Source organism: Nicotiana tabacum, chromosome 15, assembly GCF_000715075.1.
Source record: "Nicotiana tabacum cultivar K326 chromosome 15, ASM71507v2, whole genome shotgun sequence".
Lineage (NCBI taxonomy): Eukaryota > Viridiplantae > Streptophyta > Magnoliopsida > Solanales > Solanaceae > Nicotiana > Nicotiana tabacum.
Window position 1 is genome coordinate 44,790,885 of NC_134094.1, and position 20,558 is coordinate 44,811,442.

General features: G+C 39.1%; 1 protein-coding gene across 1 annotated transcript in view; it reads right to left on the reverse strand.

The window, feature by feature from the left end:
• Positions 1-2,062: 2,062 nt before the first annotated feature.
• The window catches only part of LOC107801686 (putative 3-hydroxyisobutyryl-CoA hydrolase 3), a 74,558-nt gene continuing 56,062 nt past the window's right edge, over positions 2,063-20,558 (reverse strand). The window contains exons 10-15 of the mRNA XM_075230802.1: positions 3,471-3,613; positions 3,144-3,204; positions 2,969-3,067; positions 2,773-2,877; positions 2,654-2,695; positions 2,063-2,432 (exon numbers count right to left, since the gene is read on the reverse strand). Of these exons, the coding sequence (XP_075086903.1) occupies positions 2,301-2,432; positions 2,654-2,695; positions 2,773-2,877; positions 2,969-3,067; positions 3,144-3,204; positions 3,471-3,613 (582 nt within the window). The 3' untranslated portion in view covers positions 2,063-2,300. The remainder of the gene's footprint in view (positions 2,433-2,653; positions 2,696-2,772; positions 2,878-2,968; positions 3,068-3,143; positions 3,205-3,470; positions 3,614-20,558) is intronic.

A 20,558-nucleotide genomic window follows, 5' to 3' on the forward strand; every position in this document is an offset into this window, starting at 1 on the left:
GAATTACAGTCTTGTAATTGATACATTTTGGCTCATTGTTCTAGTGGTGTTGGAGTTGAAAATCCTATGTGGTAGGTCATGGTTTTTGCACCTTTTAAACCGGGTGATTTTCCACGTAAAAATTACTGTATTTATTGTATTACTTATTTACTTTACGCTTAAGGAACACGGTAAAGAACCAAGTTTTTTAGTAATTCATACGGACACTCAAACTTACAATTGAATATACAAGTTTTTTTTAAGTCGGTTATTGTTGAATCTCGTCGACACCTATTAATTTCTTTCATTTGCTATTATTTCACCTAATGTAAGCTTCATATTCAAGTTCACTACTTGCATAAATCTTGTCTAATTTGTAAAAACAGATTAACTGATAAGTTTGCTGGGACATAAAGGGTTAAATATTTCTTTATTCTACAGTATGTTTTTCTTGTTGAGAATTGAATTTGAGTGGGCAACAATGAAAGGAATTTGGGTTCAGTAATAGATCATGTTAGCTAGCCTATTTCTTTCGCACTAGTAATATTTTATTCATAAACTCATGCCTCCGTTTCAATCTCAACCTAGGAAAAAACTATACACGCTAGTATGCTTTAGGCACGTTTTTAAATACTATGGTTATATATACGTTTGCATAACATAGCTATGATCCATAATTTAAAGGGCAAAGCACACGTTCACGCGGATTAACTAAAATTCTTAAAATAATAATAAATTATTTTTGATTGTGTATACATACGCATGACATGATTTGAGCATTTAATAAAAGCAAGGATGCGTGACTCGTTCAAAGATATTCTTCCATAATTCTTATAATCAAGCAATTAAAAGCATATAAAGGCAAAGATGCAAAAACTCATAAAATATAGAATATCTGGAATTATTTTAAGACGAGTTTACGTTAGTTAAGAGATCATGCTAGAATCACGGAATTCAAGGAGTGTCTCTCACACATTCTCCCTGGTCAACAGAATTTCTTACCCGGTCTTCTATGCGCACCATAAATTGGAGTCAAAACTTTTCTTGATTAGGGATTTAAATAAAATGTGACTTGGAACATCGAAAATAATCAATTCTAAGTGACGACTTCTTAAAGTAAATAATTTTTATTCTTTTTAAAATAATATCACTTTAATTGAAAAAATTATGACGCATGCATACATATATAGCGACAATATAATAGTAGTAGTTTTGTCAGTGCGGCTAACCGACTCATCCGAGGACATACAAATACGTTAGCTGGATCAATGCTACGGCTAGAGTAGCTGATAGGTTGAGAAGTAGATCGTTTCAAGTGTTGCTCCGGCCTTGGGATTTTGTCTCGGATCACGTAACTATTAAGCTGACTCAAGAGCCCGTTTGGGTTGATTTAAAAAAATAGTTTTTCAGCGAAAATAGTTTTTAAGTCAAAAAATAATAATTTGGGATTGCCTAGCTTACTGTTTTTGACTTGTTTTAAGTAGTTTTTAACTTATTTTAAGCATTTTTTAGTTTTGCCAAACTCTAAAAAAAAGCTAAAAAAAATTTAAAATTGATTTGACCAGCTCAAAAGTCAATCCAAACACACGGAAGCTTTTTGAGGTTTGAAATTAGTTGGACATGGCATGTGCTTGCTATTTCAATAATGTTGTAGGTGATTTGATGGAATGGTGACAACTTTGATACTCTTGTTGCGGGTGAACATTAATTATAGTAGGATTTTCGTAGTGAAAGGAGGTACGCAAACTAGGTAGGTTTAGTCACATTTAACGCGGTCATGTTGAATTGTGACGGAGGACAAAGGTCCTGTTTACCAAAGAACAGTTTACAGTTACAAGCTAAATTGTTACATTTTTATACAGTATAATAATATTCACTCTTCAGTTGTCCAAGTCAATATTTATTTAGGGGGAATCAGGTTTTCAGTATTATTATTTCCTTCAAATCTGTTGACTAACCTAACCGGAAAAAAGGCCTGGTAAAAGATTTGTACTCAATTTTCTTTAACTATGGTTTACCATCTAAAAAAGTGACAATAAAGAAGAAAAAAAAGGAAATTCTTGAAAAGTAATACACAAGGACAATATCAACATCTAAAACGATATTATCTTAGAGAAGTGACTATAAGATTTAATAGTGTTCACAAAAACAAATCACTGTCAAATAAATTTTCATGACATAACTGCTTTCAAAGAGCAATTATATATAGTTTATGAGTTGCAGTAGATCGTAAAAGAACAAATAGAGATCGTACATTTTGATTTATTAAGCACTGTATATATGTGTAAAAGTTCTTTCATATAGTATATATATATATATAATCAAAGTTTGGACCTTTTCAACTCATGTGATCTATCTGGAATTTCCAAGTAGCCCCAGCGATCATCGTGGACCACTTCAAAAAACTGCATTACAGTCGCATCTTGTACTTGCTCCAACTTTGATGGTTCCCACTATATATATGTAGAAAAAAAAAACAGCACTTGACGTATATTTTTCAAAACAAAGTTATAAACTTTGATAATCCCTTTTTTTTAATCACATTAGCACGTTGTTGTAAAGTTAGATGAATATTGAAGATGCAGGACAAAAGGCGCAAATTTGTGCTTGGATTCGCTGAAAGTGCTGATTCGTTTTGCGTACTATACATATATATATATATAATTAATCATACCTTAAACTTTTTGCCTTTGTCAAAAAAGAATGCTTTACCACCCTACAAGTTCAACCAAATCAGGAAGTGAAGATCAAACAAAGACGTAAAATTTATATGATGTGAAGATTGCAATATACCTCATAGAAATCGTTGTAATTGAATGATCTAAGTACGATGCGACTACTAATATTAAATTCGCGAGATAAACACTGTCGAAGTGATTGCTTCCGTCCTTCTCTAATCTGTAAAACAATAATGTGTTAATTGCCTATATTAACTTTTATAAAAGAACCAACATAACAGGTGAATTGAATAGTCGGCAGTTAATATTACAGATCGTAGAGAAATCTTAAGGCTTGTTGGTGAGGCAAACTTCATAGACTTGATTGCATTAGTGATCCACTTGTCATCCATTCTAGTTGCTTCTTTTTCCTACCAAAGAGAAGAGGTTAGAAGTAAATAAATATGTTTAGTTCACTCATAAATAATAAGGAGATGAATAACTTACAAGTGCAGATAGTATATCTTCAACTGTGTCCTTGCCAAAGCAATGATTGATAACTTCAAGTCTATTTTGGTGATTCACAATGTCATGCAAGGAACAAATTAAGATGAAATTAGATTAAGAAAGAAATAATTGGAAACTGCTTCTTGCAATACATGAAGTTACATTGCATCCCATTCCTTTGGAAAATGACACAGATTTTTTCTAATATTTGAAATCAGACATATCCATTTCTTCCTGAGCTAACCAGCAAATAAAAATGTGCTAAAGTCATACATAAAACTAGAAAATATATCAAGAGAAATAAATATTAGAAGAAAAGAGCATTACCTTTTCAAACTACTTCCTTCTTTCAACACTGGATTATGAACGAACTCTTTTATGATTCTTGAAACGTCCGACTCATGACCAAACTCTAATGATGTGTTTGATGAGAATGCTCGACATAATGCATCTTCCATTGACTCTATATCCTACAAAAGGTTCGGTTGTGCTTTTTAGAATATAGGAAACAAGTAAATAACATGAAAAGGACCAATTAACGTGAAGTAAGCTGATCCAAAGAGATGCTAAATGTTTTGCAGGAATGTTGGTGTACAAATACAATTTAATTATGTTTGATTGAATATATGCTCTATTTCATGATTCTCATGATACATATGTGTACTAAGGCTAATCTATGCAAAGATTTAATCCGTAAATACTAGTTAAGAGACTTATGTGTTTTGATGTGTGGCTATAATTTCATAGTTTCGTACATAATGTGCCTTGCATTTTACATGCTTTAATGATAAATTACACTTTATTTGCGCATAATGGAGTCTATTTTATGTGTAGGTGAATTGGACATGAAAGTAGAGCAAAACGGATACTTAAACGTCGAAGGTGTGCTCGAGAACAGTAAAAAGAAAAGACCTGGTGAGGCCAGCCTAAGGCCAGGCTGGACCAGGCTTTAGCCTGGCGAGGCCAGCCAAATTCCAGGCGTTAGGCTGGCGATGCCAGGCCTGAGGCCAGGTCCAATCCGAGTTTTGAAGACTTAATTCATTCCGGATTTGACTAGGACTCGACCCACACGTTTAGGGTTTCTTTTACACATATAAATAGACCTAAAACACCACTTGGAAGGACATTTTTTTTGGCAGCTAGAGGCAAGAAGAGCTTGTGGAATCACTCCTTGGAGTTAGAATCATCATTTTTACATCTTTTCATCTTTACTCTCTATTTTAAATATGCAAAATATTTGAGATATTGTTATTATGAGTATGAGTAGCTAAATTCCTAATCTAGGGTTTTGATGGAACCTATTGAAGGATGATTTTCTTGTTATGTTAATATAGATTTGCTGTAGTATTTTCTCTATTTGTTCAACTATATTATTCTTGTGGTTGATTGAAGGGCCTTCAATTAGCTATGCCTATTTAGTATGTATTACTCGGGAGAGAGTGCATATTTAGGTAGTTATTGAATAACATCACTCCTAAACGTATATGAAGGATCAATACGGAGGTTTAAAGGTGGGTTTAGGGATAACAAAACCTTGGTGCGATCTGAGTGAGTTGTGCTTAATGCTAGCTAGCGTAATTCGGGAGAATATGTCTAGTAATTGTGGTAATTACTCGGGAGAGAGTTACGACAGTTAGAGTGCTCATGATCGGTAGAGAAGACTTAGGCAAATTTGTAGAAAATATAGCGAAAAAGATTCCGACAATAGGGGAAATCACAACCTTAGATCATTCCAATTCTTGTTTACAACCCGTTCGTAGTTAGTTGTTAATTATTACATTTTAATTACGTAATATTTAGTTAGTAAAACCCAATCTGTTACTTAAATCTTTCTGAAGATTGATTGTGTGAATTTGTGCGAGTCTAGCAGCTGTATTTGATAGGTTAATTCCTTGTGGGATTCGACTCCGGACTTATTAGTTGGAATATATTTGTGACGACCGCTTAATCCTTTTTATAAAGCATAGCTGGGCGTGATCAAATTTTGGCGTCGTTGACGGGGAGTTAACGGTATTAATTACAGCTAAAAGAAGTGCTAGAATTCTTAGTGTAGTCAATTTTTCTATTTTAAACCAAATATATTAAAATTTTAATGTTTGTAGTCTTTGGCGTTACAGGTGCATGCCTAGGAATTCCTCAAGAACTGGTGAATTGCTTGAAGCGATATCAGATCCTGAGAAAGTTTTCAAGGCACTAAATTGTGCAAACAAGAGAAGCAAACAACAACGAAACTCGAGAGAACAAATCAAACCAAACATGGCGGAAGGAATAGAAAATCCAATAAACAATAGAAACAATAAGAATGAACCAAACATTCGGGGTGTGGTGCCTCTTGTACCAGAAACAACATTATATGATTGGGCACAACCCACCGCCGACAATCTGGCAACCGCAATTGCGGTCCCTCAGATACAAGAAGAATCATTCCAAATCAGAAATAACATGCTACATTTGTTGCAGAACAACGGACTATTCTCTGGGTCACACATTGAAGATCCTCAACAGCACCTGAAGAATTTCATGTCAATATGTTTAACGCAAAGGCAACCCAACGTAACACCGGACGTAATAAAGCTTTTGTTGTTCCCATTCTCGCTGACAGGAGAAGCTCAGACTTGGCTTAATTCACTCCCCATAAATTTCATCACTACTTGGGAGGAATTAGTCAAGCAATTTTTGAACAAATTCTACCCACCAAATAAAACTGCCTAACAGATTGATGATATATTTAGCTATAGGCAGAGACCAACAGAATCACTACAAGAAACATGGGAGAGATTCAAGGGCATGTTGGTTAAGTGTCCACATCATGGTATCCCAGATCAGATGTTGGGGCAGATATTCTACATGGGACTGGCTGACAGCTTAAAGGCCAATGTTGATGCTTCAGCGGGTGGAATATTTCTGAGTAAAACATTCCTAGAATGCAAGATCCTACTTGATAAGATGGCATAAAACTCAGGATGGATGACTAGAGCTTCCACGATCACTCCGGTAGTTCACTCAGTGGCGTTGGATCCAAACAACTCCATAGCTGAGAATGTGGCCACCCTAATGACGCAAATGAGTATCCTCACCAAAAAGATTGATGAATCAGGCCAGAAGCAGCAGGTTCACATAGTTGACATAACTAATGGGGGCTTATGTACACCATGCATTAACCAACCATATATTTGCTCGTGGAGTGCGGAAGGTGACAACCAGCAATATCATGAAGATATGAATTATGTAGCCAACTATGGGGGACAGAGGCAAGGTGGTTTGAATTGGGATCAACATAATCAACAATATAGACCAGCGCAGCAGCAGTACAATAACAACAACAATGCTGGAGCTATGCGACCAATGGGTCAAGTTGCGCCTTACCAAAGGCAACAAGGCTACATCCAGCAAAATCAGCAGCTGACTTATTCAACAACCTCAACAACAACAGATTATGAGACCAGAGGATGGGTTTACTAAACTTGAGGGAATGCTGCAACAATTGATTGGGTCCACGGGAAAAATGCAATAGAGGGTAGACTCGCATGAATCAGCAATAAAGGGTATTGAGATTCAATTAATACAGATTTCTATGGCCCTAAACAATCGTCCCCAAGGGGCGTTACCTGCAGATACACAAGTCAATCCAAAAGAATAGGGCCCGAAATAGCTTATGGCAGTGAGTCTACGAAATGGTAGAGACCTAGATCTGGAGCAAGAAATGGCTCGCGAAAGCCGGCCTACTGAAACACTTGTGTCTGTGCCCATCAAGATAGATGACTCAACAGGGTTAACAGAGGTGATGGTACAACATGCGCCAGCCGAAACAAGCAAGGAAAAAGAAGTCGCGAAGAAAATTGAGTCAGAGCAAGAGAAGGTAGCAGAAACAGTGCCAGAGCAGCTTCAAAATCAAAGCACATTAAAGAAGCGGCCTCCAGCACCCTTCCCACAAAGATTGGCCAAATATCAAAAAGATGAGCAATATAAGAAATTCTTGGAGATGTTGAAGCAAATTCAGGTAAATATTTCATTGATTGATGCCTTAAAGGAAATGCCTGGTTATGCAAAAAAGATGAAGGACTTGATGTCTCGTAAGTTCGACTTTCAAGACTTGGCCATGGTTACACTGACTCGGACATGTAGTGTTGTTGTGACAAGACCCATAGCTGAGAAGTTATCTGATCCAGGGAGTTTCACAATCCCATGCACAATAGGCAATTATGCATTTGCTAAGGCACTTTGTGATTTGGGGACAAGCATAAACTTGATGCCCTTGACTATCTACAAAAGTTTAGGCATTGGAAGAGCTATACCCATATCTATGTTGTTACAGCTGGCTGACCGGATAGTGAAGAGGCCCTCTGGTGTCATTGATGATGTATTAGTACAGGTGGGGAAGTTTGTTTTCCCAGCAGATTTTGTCATTTTAGAATGCCGGGTTGACGAGGAGATTCCCATAATTTTGGGAAAGCCATTCTTGGCCACTGGGAGAGCCCTAATTGATTGTGAAATGGGAGAGCTAAAGATGAGATTGAACGATGAAGAGATAACGTTTAATGTGCAAAAATCTATGCGGCGACCTAGTGAGTTTGCTAACTGTTCTCTGATAGAAGTTGTGGATGTGATTTTGGAGGAGGAAGATGAGACTCAGAATGCAAAAGACCCTCTAGTCGCATGTCTTATGAACTTAGAAGAAATGAATGGTGAAAACTTGACAGAGTGGGTTTTGGCCCTTGAAGGGCGAGGGTACTGGAAAAGAGAGCTCGAATTTGAGCCCTTACACTTGGAAGAAAGAAAAACACCTCCAGCTAAGCCGTCAATTGAAGAGCCACCATAGTTGGAACTAAAACCGTTACCTTTTCACCTCAGGTACGCTTTCTTGGGACCTAAATCCACTTTACCTATTATTATCTCATCCAGTTTGTTAGATGTGCAAGAAGAACAACTTTTGCAGGTGTTAATGGAATGCAAGACTGCAATTGGCTGGACCATTGCAGATATTAAGGGGATCAGCCCGACATTTTGTATGCATAAGATTCTATTGAAAGATGGGCACAAACCTTCGAGAGAACATCAAAGAAGGCTGAACCCCAACATGAAAGAAGTGGTAAGATGCGGGAATCATCTTCCCAATCTCTGACAGTAATTGGGTTAGTCCAGTACAGTGTGTGCCAAAGAAGGGCGGAATGACTGTAGTGCCCAATGAGAATAATGAGTTGATCTCAACTCGTACAGTAACGGGTTGGCGAATTTGTATGGATTATAGAAAACTGAGCACAGCCACCCGGAAAGACCATTTTCCTTTACCATTCATTGATCAAATGTTGGATAGACTGGAAGAGAGGTCTCACTTCTGTTTTTTGGATGGGTATTCGGGGTACAATCAGATTTCCATAGCCCCTGAGGATAGAGAGAAGACATCATTCACTTGCCCGTATGGCATCTTTGCCTTTCGGAGAATGTCGTTTGGCCTATGCAATGCACCAGCCACCTTTCAGAGGTGTATGTTAGCCATTTTTACTGACATGGTTGAAGATATTATGGAAGTCTTTATGGACGATTTCTCTGTGGTAGGGGATTCGTTTGAAGACTGTCTGCACAATTTAAGAAGAGTGTTAAAAAGGTGTGTGGAGACAAATTTAGTGTTGAACTGGGAGAAGTGCTATTTTATGGTACAAGAAGGTATAGTGCTGGGGCATTGAGTGTCTAATAAGGGTATTGAAGTTGACCATGCTAAGGTTGAGGTGATTGAGAAGTTGCCACCGCCCACTTCAGTTAAGGCAGTAAGAAGTTTCCTTGGGCACGCCGGGTTCTATAGGCGATTTATAAAGGATTTCTCAAAAATTGCTAACCCCTTATGTAAACTCCTTGAAAAGGATCATTCTTTTGTGTTTTCTGATGACTGCAGGAGCTGAAAAGGAGACTGGTGACTGCACCAATCATCGTTGCACCCAACTGGGAGCAACCATTTGAGCTCATGTGTAATGCAAGTGACTATGCTATAGGAGCAGTCATGGGGCAGCGGAAGGACAAACTGGTGCACCCAATTTACTATGCAAGTAGAACGCTGAGCGGTGCACAACTCAATTATACCGTGACTGAGAAAGAGATGTTGGCTGTGGTGTTTGCATTCGACAAATTCAGGTCTTATTTGATTGGTTCAAAAGTGATTATTTATACTGACCATGCAGCACTTAGGTACCTGATAGCAAAGAAGGAGTTAAAGCCACGCTTGATCCGTTGGGTTCTTTTGCTACAAGAATTTGATTTGGAGATCCGCGATAGAAAAAGGGCAGAGAACCAAGTGGTAGACCACCTTTCAAGGTTGGAGGGAGCTGAAAAGAAAGTCGAGGTAGAAGATATAACTAAGACATTCCCAGATGAATAATTTCTAACAGTGATATTGGAGGAAGCGCCATGGTATGCAGACATTGCAAACTACCTGGAAAGCGGTAGTATCCCCTATGATCTTTCCTCTGTTCAAAAGAAAAAGTTCTTTCGTGACTGTCACATGTATTATTGGGATGAGCCTTATCTATTCAGAATTTGTGTTGATAACATGATCCGGAGATGTATTCCCGAGATAGATCAATCTTCTGTTTTGCAGGCTTGTTATGCATCTCCATATGGTGGCCACTTCGGAGGAGAAAGGACCGCCGCGAAAGTGCTGGAATCAGGCTTCTACTGGCCGACAATGTTCAAGGATGCACACTTATGGGTGAAAGGTTGTGACGAATGCCAACGAACTGGGAATATTTCCCGTCTACATGAGATGCCTATGAACCCAATTCAAGAGGTAGAAGTGTTTGACGTGTGGGGAATCGATTTCATGGGGCCTTTCGTCAGCTCATATAGCAACAAATACATACTCGTAGCTGTGGACTACGTGTCGAAATGGGTGGAGGCTGCAGCGCTCCCGACAAATGATGCTAAGGGAGTAATTGGCTTTTTGAGAAAGAATATATTCACCCGATTTGGCACTCCAAGGGTGATAATCAATGACGGAGGCACTCACTTCTGTAATCGAGCCTTCGCAAAGCTGTTAGAAAAGTATGGAGTACGTTACAAAGTTGCCACCCCATATCATTCTCAAACGAGTGGGCAAGTAGAAGTGTCGAACAGAGAGATAAAGAGTGTTTTGACCAAGACTGTGAATGCTACAAGAACGGATTAGGCAAGAAAGTTAGATGATGCACTCTGAGCCTATCGTACAGCTTTCAAAACTCCGATTGGTATGACGCCATATAAATTGGTATTTGGGAAGGCATATCACCTACTAGTGGAGTTGGAGCATAGAGCTTTATGGGCAGTGCGACAGTTGAATCTTGATATAGAAGCTGCGGGCACAAGTAGAGTCATAGAGCTGCACGAGCTTGATGAATTTCGTTACCACGCTTTTGAGAGCACAAGATTATACAAGGAGAGAATGAAAATAATGCATAAAAATATTCTTGAGCGGAGTTTTAAACCTGGAGATAAGGTATTGCTATACAACTCGAGGTTGAGGTTATTCCCGGGTAAGTTAAAGTCACGATGGTCGGGACCATTTAGTGTGGTGGAGATTCACCCCACCGGAGCCATAGAGATTGCTGCATCAACTGACTCTCGCACGTTTAGAGTCAATGGGCACAGGTTAAAACATTATTTGGGCATGGAAGATGTGATGGTAGTGTTGGTGACTCATTTGCTCGAGCCACCAAGGTTAAGCGAGCCTTAAGTGCAATTATCTGCATCGTGCCACGACGTTAAATCAGGCGCTCGTTGGGAGGCAACCCAATTCATAGTTGATTTTTAGTGTAGTTAGAATTTTTCCTTGTTTTGGTTTTGTTTTTAGGTACTAACAAGTTTGCAGGCGAGTTGGGCAAGTCAAACAGGGTTTCAGCATCACCTGACGGACAACAGGCGCTGGGGTTGGCGATGCCTGGCTAACGCCAGGGTCTGCCTGGCCTTAGGCTGGCGACGCCTGGCTAACGCCAGGTACTGGGCCAGGCGACGCCAGGTAAGTTATTTTGGCCCAGCTCACATTATTTTAGTCAAACCTCCTCACATTACACCCCTTAAACACTGAACACAATACACACAACCCTAACCTCACTTAAACCAAAAACATATCAAGCTTTAGAAAAGAAATTCAAAAACACACACATCTTCTCATCAATGTTGCTCTCAACTAAACACACTGCATGAATTGCCCTCACCCACAAACACTCAACAACACATTGCCATAGTGGTATCACCCATCCCCATTGAAGTCAAGTTTAGTCTTGCTATTCTTTCACACTAATCAGAAATTCTCAGGCAGCTTCTTCCACTCAAAAGCTTCAAAGATATGATTTCACTTCTTCCCTTTGCAATTTCGACAGAGGTACATGTATAATATTACACACAAAAATTGGTGGATGTTCTTCATTGTGTTATTGAGTTTGTGTGCCCCAACCCCATAAAACCCCATAGGAATGGTGCTGCGATTATGAAAATATGTGGTAGTACGGAACCCCCAAGCCAATTTGGGAGGATGAGGCAATCCCTCATATCCATAAGAAATACCATGGCACTAATGCACGTTAAGTGTTTGATATAATGCCTCAATGGCATTCCTTGTCCCCATTGGAGCCCGAGTCTCCGGGATTAATAGACTAGTGTTATGAAGTCATACACCACGATAAAATCTTAAGTGTGGGGTGGCTCGCGGGTAGCCCATGTATTGTTCTTTGATTATAATATTAAGGAAAGACGAGGTGAAGTTTGAGTAACCTCGGGAAGTCGGGAAAAATTATGTGTGTAATGTGTAATGCAGTTTTATCTGACCACTGCTTATTTGTGTAGGAACAACGATGCCTCCCAGAAAAGATATCGGAAAAGCCAAGGCTACTTCCACTGCGCCGGCTAAAGTAAAGGCAACCTCAGCACCTCCCCCAAAGAAGAGAAAAGGGGGGGAGCTACCTCCAATCTAAGTGGAGTACAAGCTGTGGCAGCTATAGCAGCTATGCGTCAACAACCACAAGGCCAAAGGAGTTTGGCATCAACAGCATACCACCGCACACTAAGGATTGGTACAGGCATTGTAGGCCTAAACATGTACACCCGGAAGTAGCTATCAATGAACGCAGCTTGAAAGCGAAGTATCAGGCAATTTGGAGGGGCATTCAGGATATGGGGTTGAGCTATGTATTCAAGAACACAGGGAACATTAATCTCAACCTAGTCCGAGAATTTTATGTAAGGTTTGATCCGCAGAGTACTGAACAGCTAGTGCCGATTCGTGGACGATTAATAGATTTCTCACCCACGGCCATGTGTAACTTTTTAGGTGCTCCGGATGTTCCTGTGGATCCATTAGACCACTTCATTCGCCGGCCTACATATAATGAGTTGAGACACATGCTTTGTGGTGCTGATTCTATGGCAGCATGGGTCCGGGATAAGATAACTAATCGGCACAAGAGGTTTCCCAAAAAGAAGATGAGGGCGGAGGCTGAAGTGTGGCTTAAACTGATAAATGCACGGCTCCTACCGTGCAATCATGACACACTCATTAGCCGTGAGAGGACTTGTGTACTCTACTTCCTCATGACGGGTGAAAGGGTAAATATGGGTCATCTGATCCGCTACCAGATGTCTGTAGTCAGAACGAGTAAAAAGATCGATCGAATGCCATTTGCCAATTTTCTAACTCGGTACTTAAGACACGAGGAGGTTGAGGAGGAGCCAGAGTTTGACCACGCCATTGATCAGCCCCTACGACAAACAGACATCACTAGCCTCCGACTGAAAGAAGAGGCTGCCATGACATCGTTGACAAGTACCGAGCACAACGCTCGGGATGATAGTTTTATGGCCCATCTCTATGGGATGATGGATTTGCAGCTAAGGATAGGAGGTCGACAGGCCACATCTGAGGAGAGAACTGAATTGGAGCACCGGTACCCGCTCAATGCTCATGCCCAGCAGCTGGTTGGGTTAGGAGATGGATACAGACTACCCAATGATGAGGATATCAACACACCGGAGCAGTCTGAAGCTGAGCCAGAGCAGTCAGATGGTGAGGGAGATGATGATGATGAGGAGGACGAACATGATGAGGAGTGGAGAGCTTCAGAGGATGAAGACGTTGCTTGATCAGGGAGTTTCTTCACACCCTACTCATTTTTCGTGTTTTGTCATTTTGTGCATGCACTGAGGACAATGCATGATCTAAGTGTGGGGTGGGGACTTGTACATGGTTAATTTTAGTCATTTAGTTATTTAGTGTTAAATGTTTTAGTATGTGTTTTAGTAGTTTAGTAATTGATTTGGCTAAAAAAAAAAATTGGACTCATCCCGACGATGGATCTTCCAGACAGTTTTCTTGAGGGAAGTAAGTCAAAAGAAAATACCAAAAGGTTTTTTTTGTGTGTGCAGGTAGTGTAGTAATTACCCCTTGGTTTTTCTTTGGGCCGCGGTTCTTTTCCATGGGCTTTTAGTTGAACCGGGTGTAGTTAGTTTTAATTTTTAGGAGTAGGAACCACGAAGCTATGCATTTAATTGTAGCAATATCTCTTAGCTTTGTTATGCCTTGAGAATAGTTAGTATTATGGTTGTGACGCTTAGGCTCGGTTTTTGACTCTCACATAAGTACCTTAAATCGTAGATTCCTAATTTTGCTTAACTGCTTTGACTGAAGTGTCGCAATGAAACCAATCCTGAGTGAGTTATGTGCCATGCGTGTGTGAGTTTTGTATGTATTTTGTGCATTGCATTTGATGTCTATAACTTGCCCTCTGTGTGTGCAAAGCGAAATAGTAGTCTTGTTCAGTCTGAGAAGTGATATAGGCGTTTCTTTGTTAAGCCAGATATATATATTTTACCCACCTAAAAGTTATGTAACATAGTTAACCCCTTTGAGCCTGTAATCCTGTTTCTTTGGCAACCACCACACTGCAAGCCTTACCCAATTGTTTGAATTAACCGTCTATTTGAGCCTTTTCACCTCGAATGAGCACTTGAATTGTTATGAATTTTGTAAAATTTAAAGTGTGGGGTGATTGGTTTGGTTTTTGAGTGGAACCAATGAAATAAGGAGAAAGGTGAACTGTTTTGAAAAAGTAAGAGCTGCTTGAATCGAAAAAGAGAAAAAAAAGAAGAAGAAGAGAATATTCGTTGAAAAGTGGCGACTCTTAATGTAATTATGCTTAAATAAATATGGGGTCATATAAATTGAAGTGAAGGTGGAATGTTTGATTTGGCACAAGTATGGGATGTGTATTAAAGTATATGTATTAAAGTGCTAAGGGAGGTGTAGTCACTCATATCCAAATGTATCATATCCGACTCGCAGCCTACATTACAACCAATGAAAGTCCTACTTGATCTTAGACTGAATGAACTCGATTCGTAGAGTATTACACTACGGGCAAGCCTATGGTGCATCATTTGTAGCATATGAATGTTATTTCTGAGAGCGAGTGAATTTTGTCTATCTTGAGTTCCTATGTTCTTAAAAATTCATTGTGTGTGGAACTAAGCTCTTTGATTGGGTGAGGGCATATGACTCATAAAGGAAAGGTAATGTTGTTGATATCCATGTCAGAGTAAGTAAGTGAATTGTGAATAAGGCATGGTATTTGTGAGTCGAATCTTGAGGCGAAGATGTCACACTTGTGTGATTAAACTGTTTTAAAAATTCTTGGTATAATGAGTTAGGAGAATTGCTTTAAAAGGTCGTATCTATAAGTGTAGTTTGATTGCTCGAGGACGAGCAATGTTTAAGTGTGGGGTATTGATGTGTGGCTATAATTCCATAGTTTCGTACATTATGTGCCTTACATTTTAAATGCTTTAATGATAAATTACACTTTATTTGCGCATAATGGAGTCTATTTTATGTGTAGGTGAATTGGAGATGAAAGTATAGCAAAACGGATACTTAAACGTCGAAGGTTTGCTCGAGAACAGTGAAAAGGAGAGACCTGGTGAGGCCAGCCAAAGGCCAGGCTGGACCAGGCTTTAGCCTGGCGAGGCTAGCCTAAGGCCAGGCTGGACCAGGCTTTAGCCTGGTGAGGCCAGCCTAAGGCCAGGCTGAACCAGGCTTTAGCCTAGCGAGGCCAGCCAAATTCCAGGCGTTAGGCTGGCGACGCTAGGCCTGAGGACAGGTCCAATCCAAGTTTTGAAGACTTAATTTATTCCGGGTTTGACTAGGACTCGGCCCACACGTTTAGGGTTTCTTCTACACATATAAATAGACCTAAAACACCACTTGGAAGGACGTTTTTTTGGCAGCTAGAGGCAAGAAGAGCTTGTGGAATCACTCCTTGGAGTTAGAATCATCATTTTTATATCTTTTCATCTTTACTCTCTATTTTAATTATGCAAAATATTTGGAATATTGTTATTATGAGTATGAATAGCTAAATTCTTAATCTAGGGTTTTGATGGAACCTATTGAAGGATGATTTTCTTGTTATGTTAATATAGATTTGCCGTAGTATTTTCTCTATTTGTTCAACTATATTATTCTTGTGGTTGATTGAAGGGCCTTCAATTAGCTGTGCCTATTTAGTTTGTATTACTCAGGAGAGAGTGCATATTTAGGTAGTTGTTGAATAATATCATTCCTAAACGTATATGAGGGATCAATACGGAGGTTTAATGGTGGGTTTAGGGATAACGAAACCTTGGTGCGATCTGAGTGAGCTGTGCTTAATGCTAGCTAGCGTAATTTGGGAGAATATGTCTAGTAATTGTGGTAATTACTCGGGAGAGAGTTACAACAGTTAGAGTGCTCATGATCAGTAAAGAAGACTTAGGCAAATTTGTAGAAAACGTAGCGGAAAAGATTCCGACAATAGGGAAAATCACAACCTTAGATCATTCCAATTCTTGTTTACAACCCGTTCGTAGTTAGTTGTTAATTATTACATTTTAATAACGTAATATTTAGTTAGTAAAAACCAATATGTTACTTAAATCTTTCTGAAGATTGATTATGTGAATTTGTGCGAGTCTAGTAGCTGTATTAGATAGGTTAATTCCTTGTGGGATTCGACTCCAGACTTATTAGCCGGAATATATTTGCGACGACCGCTTAGTCATTTTTATAAGGCATAGTTGGGCGTGATCATGTTTCTCCTGACGGAAGTGTATCGTCTAGCAATGACGACTCGAATTACTGGTCGTTGGGAATTCTCACAAGACAGATAAAATTTCTTATTTCCACCGACTAAAAATCCCTTTGATGAATGCAGAAAAAGCCTTCTTTTTCAACACCCATAATAGTGCTTATATAGGCTAGTACTATAGTTTTAGGAAGAAGACTAGCTAATTGGTTAACGGGCTCATTAAAATTCTTATGGGTGGACCCGACCCAATAGTAACTTTCCAACACACCAGTATTATATGATTTGACTATGCATATAAGATGATACAGGCTATTCGTATACGTGTGACTAGTTATGTGTTCTCCATACACTTGAAATTGTATTGAAAACTATTTTTTTTTTGTTCATAATGATAAAATATTTTATGAATGATTAGTACCAAGAGGTTACTTTACAAAAGACAATGTCAAGGTCACTGCATTAAATACAACATCATAAACTCCAAAGCCTTCCCGAAAAAAAAAACTAAAAAATAGATTTTCCAATGGCTACTTACTACACTAAAAATATTGTGTTTGAAAATTGTTCAACTTGATCACGTATTATGTTTTGATTATTAACAAACCAAAATTGATTGTGTTGAAGAGAACCAGGTTTCATGTTCCAGGTTGGTGCGCTACTAGACGGGTAACTACAGACATGAAATACGAATGCCAAGATGTAATGACTTAGCCGGTGATTTCGTGTATTCTAGCCCCGTTACCTTCCCTATGTGTATTTGTTGTTATGTGACTTGTAGGGATGGTTGATTTGGTTTCAGAGATATTTTGCAGTGAATTGGAACATGTAGTTCTATAGTTGGAAGCTTAAGTTGTAAGGGTTGACTTTTGTGATTCCAATAGGTTCGTATGGTGATTTTGGACTTAGGCGTATGTCCGGATTTGGATTTGGAGGTTCCTAGGTTGTTTTGGCCCTAAATGCCGAAAGTTGACAATTTAAAGGTTTAGAAGGTTCATAGGTTTTATCGTGGGTTGACTTTGAGGTTCTCAGATTCAGATTTTTGTTTGGAAGTTGAAATAGTTCCTTTTGTCATTCGAAACTTGTGTGGAAAATTTGGGTTCATTCTGAATTGCTTAGGCTTGTATCAGACACTTGGTTTGAAGTTTGAATGTTCTTGAACTTAAGAGAAGTTCTATTTGCGTTTTGGCATTTGATTCGTTATTGTAGTATTACCGCATATGTTAGGAGGCTTTGGATAGGTCCGAATAGTGTTTATGGACTTGTTGGTATGATTAGATGGGGTCCTGGGGGGCTCGGGTGAGTTTCGGACCCCTCAGAGCATTATGGACAGTTGAAGATTTTGCTTGTGGCAGGTCTTCATCGCGATCACGGAGTTGGGTCAATTGTGAGCTAGGAAGTTGTCCTTCATCGGGTTTGTGGCTTGGTTTTGCGTTCACGGATCAGCTGAGATCTGGGGGTCTATTGTCTATGCGTTCACGAGGTCCTGTTTGCGTAGGGTCGGGTTGGTTCTTCATCGCGTTCGCGAGGTGGTGTCCCCGAACGTGAAGGTATATTTTGAGGTAGTCATTCTTGTGTTTCGGGAATGCAAGGCACGTGCTGTGTTCACGAAGGGCACACCTGAGCAGACCTTTTAAGAGATGAATTTCAGAACTTTTATCCATTTTATCATATTTTGAGATTGGGAGCTCGGATTAGGGCATTTGTTTAGTCGTTTTCACCCACTTGGATTGGGTAAGTGTTCGTGACTCGGATTTGATTATTATTCATGATTACATCCTTGCATTTGGCATTTGATTGGTGAATCTAAGTGAGAAATTGAGGATTTTGGAAAAACTTTTCTAAAAGAAAAAATATAAATTTAAACCCCGATTTGGGGTCGGATTTGGATGAAATTTGTATGGTTGGACTCGTATTCAAATGGGTGCTTGGGATTTGTGAGTTGTGTCAGGTTCCGGGTGCGGGCTCTGGTTGACATTTTGGTTGACTTTGTGTATTTGTATAAAGATCAAAGCTTTATTGTTTGGGTTTTTTTTTCCTATGGCCTTAATTAATGTTATTAAGTTATTTTTGCCTAGATTCGAGCCGTTTGGAGGCCCCCTTGCACGGGAAGGCAGTTTTAGAGTGTTGATTTAGCTTATTTGAGATAAGTATCTTGCCTAAAATTGATTGAAGCACTAGTTGCCTAAGTTTTTGTTGTTGACTATGTGCTATGGGTGGCGCACATGCGAGGGGTTGAGTCCATGTGCGTACACATAAATTTATCTATGCTCGAGGTAGTGCTTAGTCTATGGTATGCCTTAAATTGATTGCTAGGCTTCATGTATTTGTACCCTTTTTGTGAGCTACTTTAACTGCATTAGAGATCATGTTTAGGATAAACCTCATGTTCAAACATGTTAACTGCTATTTTATGGTGTAATTGCCTTATTGGAGCTTTGATAGTACACTTTGCACATGCATACACCTTAGTATGTCACTTTTATCGGTCTATGAGCTTACAATTTAATATTCATTATTCGTATATATGTATTGTTGTATATGCTTTATGTGTGATATGGACTGGATTGGTAGCACGTGAATTGTCCGTACAGTTTGAGTTCTGATAGCACGTGAGTTGTCCGTGCAACATGTGAATAAGGATCCATACCCCTAGGGTCGCCCTCTCATGTTTCTCTCTTAATAGTGTACACACGATTCGAGAAAAATTGATCAGTGTTTGGTTATTGCATCTCTTCTTTATTTGCAAATACCTTGGATGTATACATGTTTCATTCGTATATCTTCTTTATATGCTAGGTCTGGAATGTATAAATGCCTCGTTTTGCATATCTTCTCTATATGTTGTTTGGTTTGACTAGTACCATTGCTATGTACTTGTGCAATTCATGAACTGAGTAGGTTATTATCGAGTATCATTGGTAATTCTTGCCACTAATACCTTGCCAAGTTTAGTTATGATACTTCTTGAGTACATGGGGTCGGTTGTACTCATACTACACTTTATACTTAACTGTGCAGATCCAGGTGTTGGACCCAGTTGAGAGTTGTTCGCGATTGTTGTGAGCTGCCGAGAGACAAGGTAGAGCTGCATTCCGACTGCAGTCTTTGACGTCTCTTTCCATTTCAGTTACTGTTGTTGTTATTCAGACAATATTTCAATTTCGCATTTTCAGACTTGTATTTCTATTATAGAGCTCATGACTCTATATTTTCAGCTCTGGAATTTATACATTGACGCAGTTTATTTATGACATTTGATTTTAGATTTGTACTAATTTTGTTAATTTTGGATAGTGGCTATGTAGGAAGAACTCAATCAGTTTGAAAGAAAAAAAGTATGGCCCCTAGTCCTAGCCCAAAAGATAGAACAGTCACTGGACCCAGGTGGGTGTTCAGGAACAAACTGGATGATCAAGGGAATATTACCATAAATAATGCAAGATTGGTTGTGCAAGACTACAATCAAGAAGAAGATATTGACTATGATGAGACGTTTTTGCTCCAGTTGCAAGAAATAGAGTCAATACGCATGCTCATTGCTTTTGCATCATATATGGATTTCAAATTGTATCAAATGGATATAAAGAGTGCCTTCCTAAATAGATATTTGAAAGAGGAAGTGTTTGTGCTAAAGGCCCCATGATTTGAGAGTCATGAATTCTAATATCATGTGTATAAATTGAGCAAGGGATTGTATGGCTTAAAACAGGCTCCAAGGGCTTTGGTATAACAGTCTGTCAAAATTCCTCCTGGAGAATGGTTTCTTACGTGGAAAAATTGATAACACATTGTTCCTATTGAGGAGTGGCAAGAACCTGTTGATAGTTCAAATATATGTGGATGACATCATCTTTGGATCCACAAACGAAGCCTTATGCAATGAATTTGCCAAACTAATGGGTAGTGAATTTGAAATGAGTATGATGGGAGAATTAAACTTCTTTCTTGGACTTCAAGTTAAGCAGACTGTAAAAGGAACCATGATACACCAATAAAAGTACATCAAGGAGTTACTCAAAAGGTTTGATATGGACAATGCAAAGATAATTGATACTCCCATTGCTACAACAACCAGGTTGGATATGGATGAACCTGGTACCTTTGTTGATGAAAAGAAGTACAGAGGTATGATTGGGTATTTTCTCTACTTAACTGCAACATGCACGATAGTATATGTAGTGTGGGATTGTGTGCAAGATTTCAGTCAAGTCCCAAAGAATCACACTTGAAGGCTGTTAAAAGATAGAACAGTCACTGGACCCAGGTGGGTGTTCAGGAACAAACTGGAAGGACTGCAAATCCTGGAATGACGGTTCGACCCCGTCCTTGGCCTCGA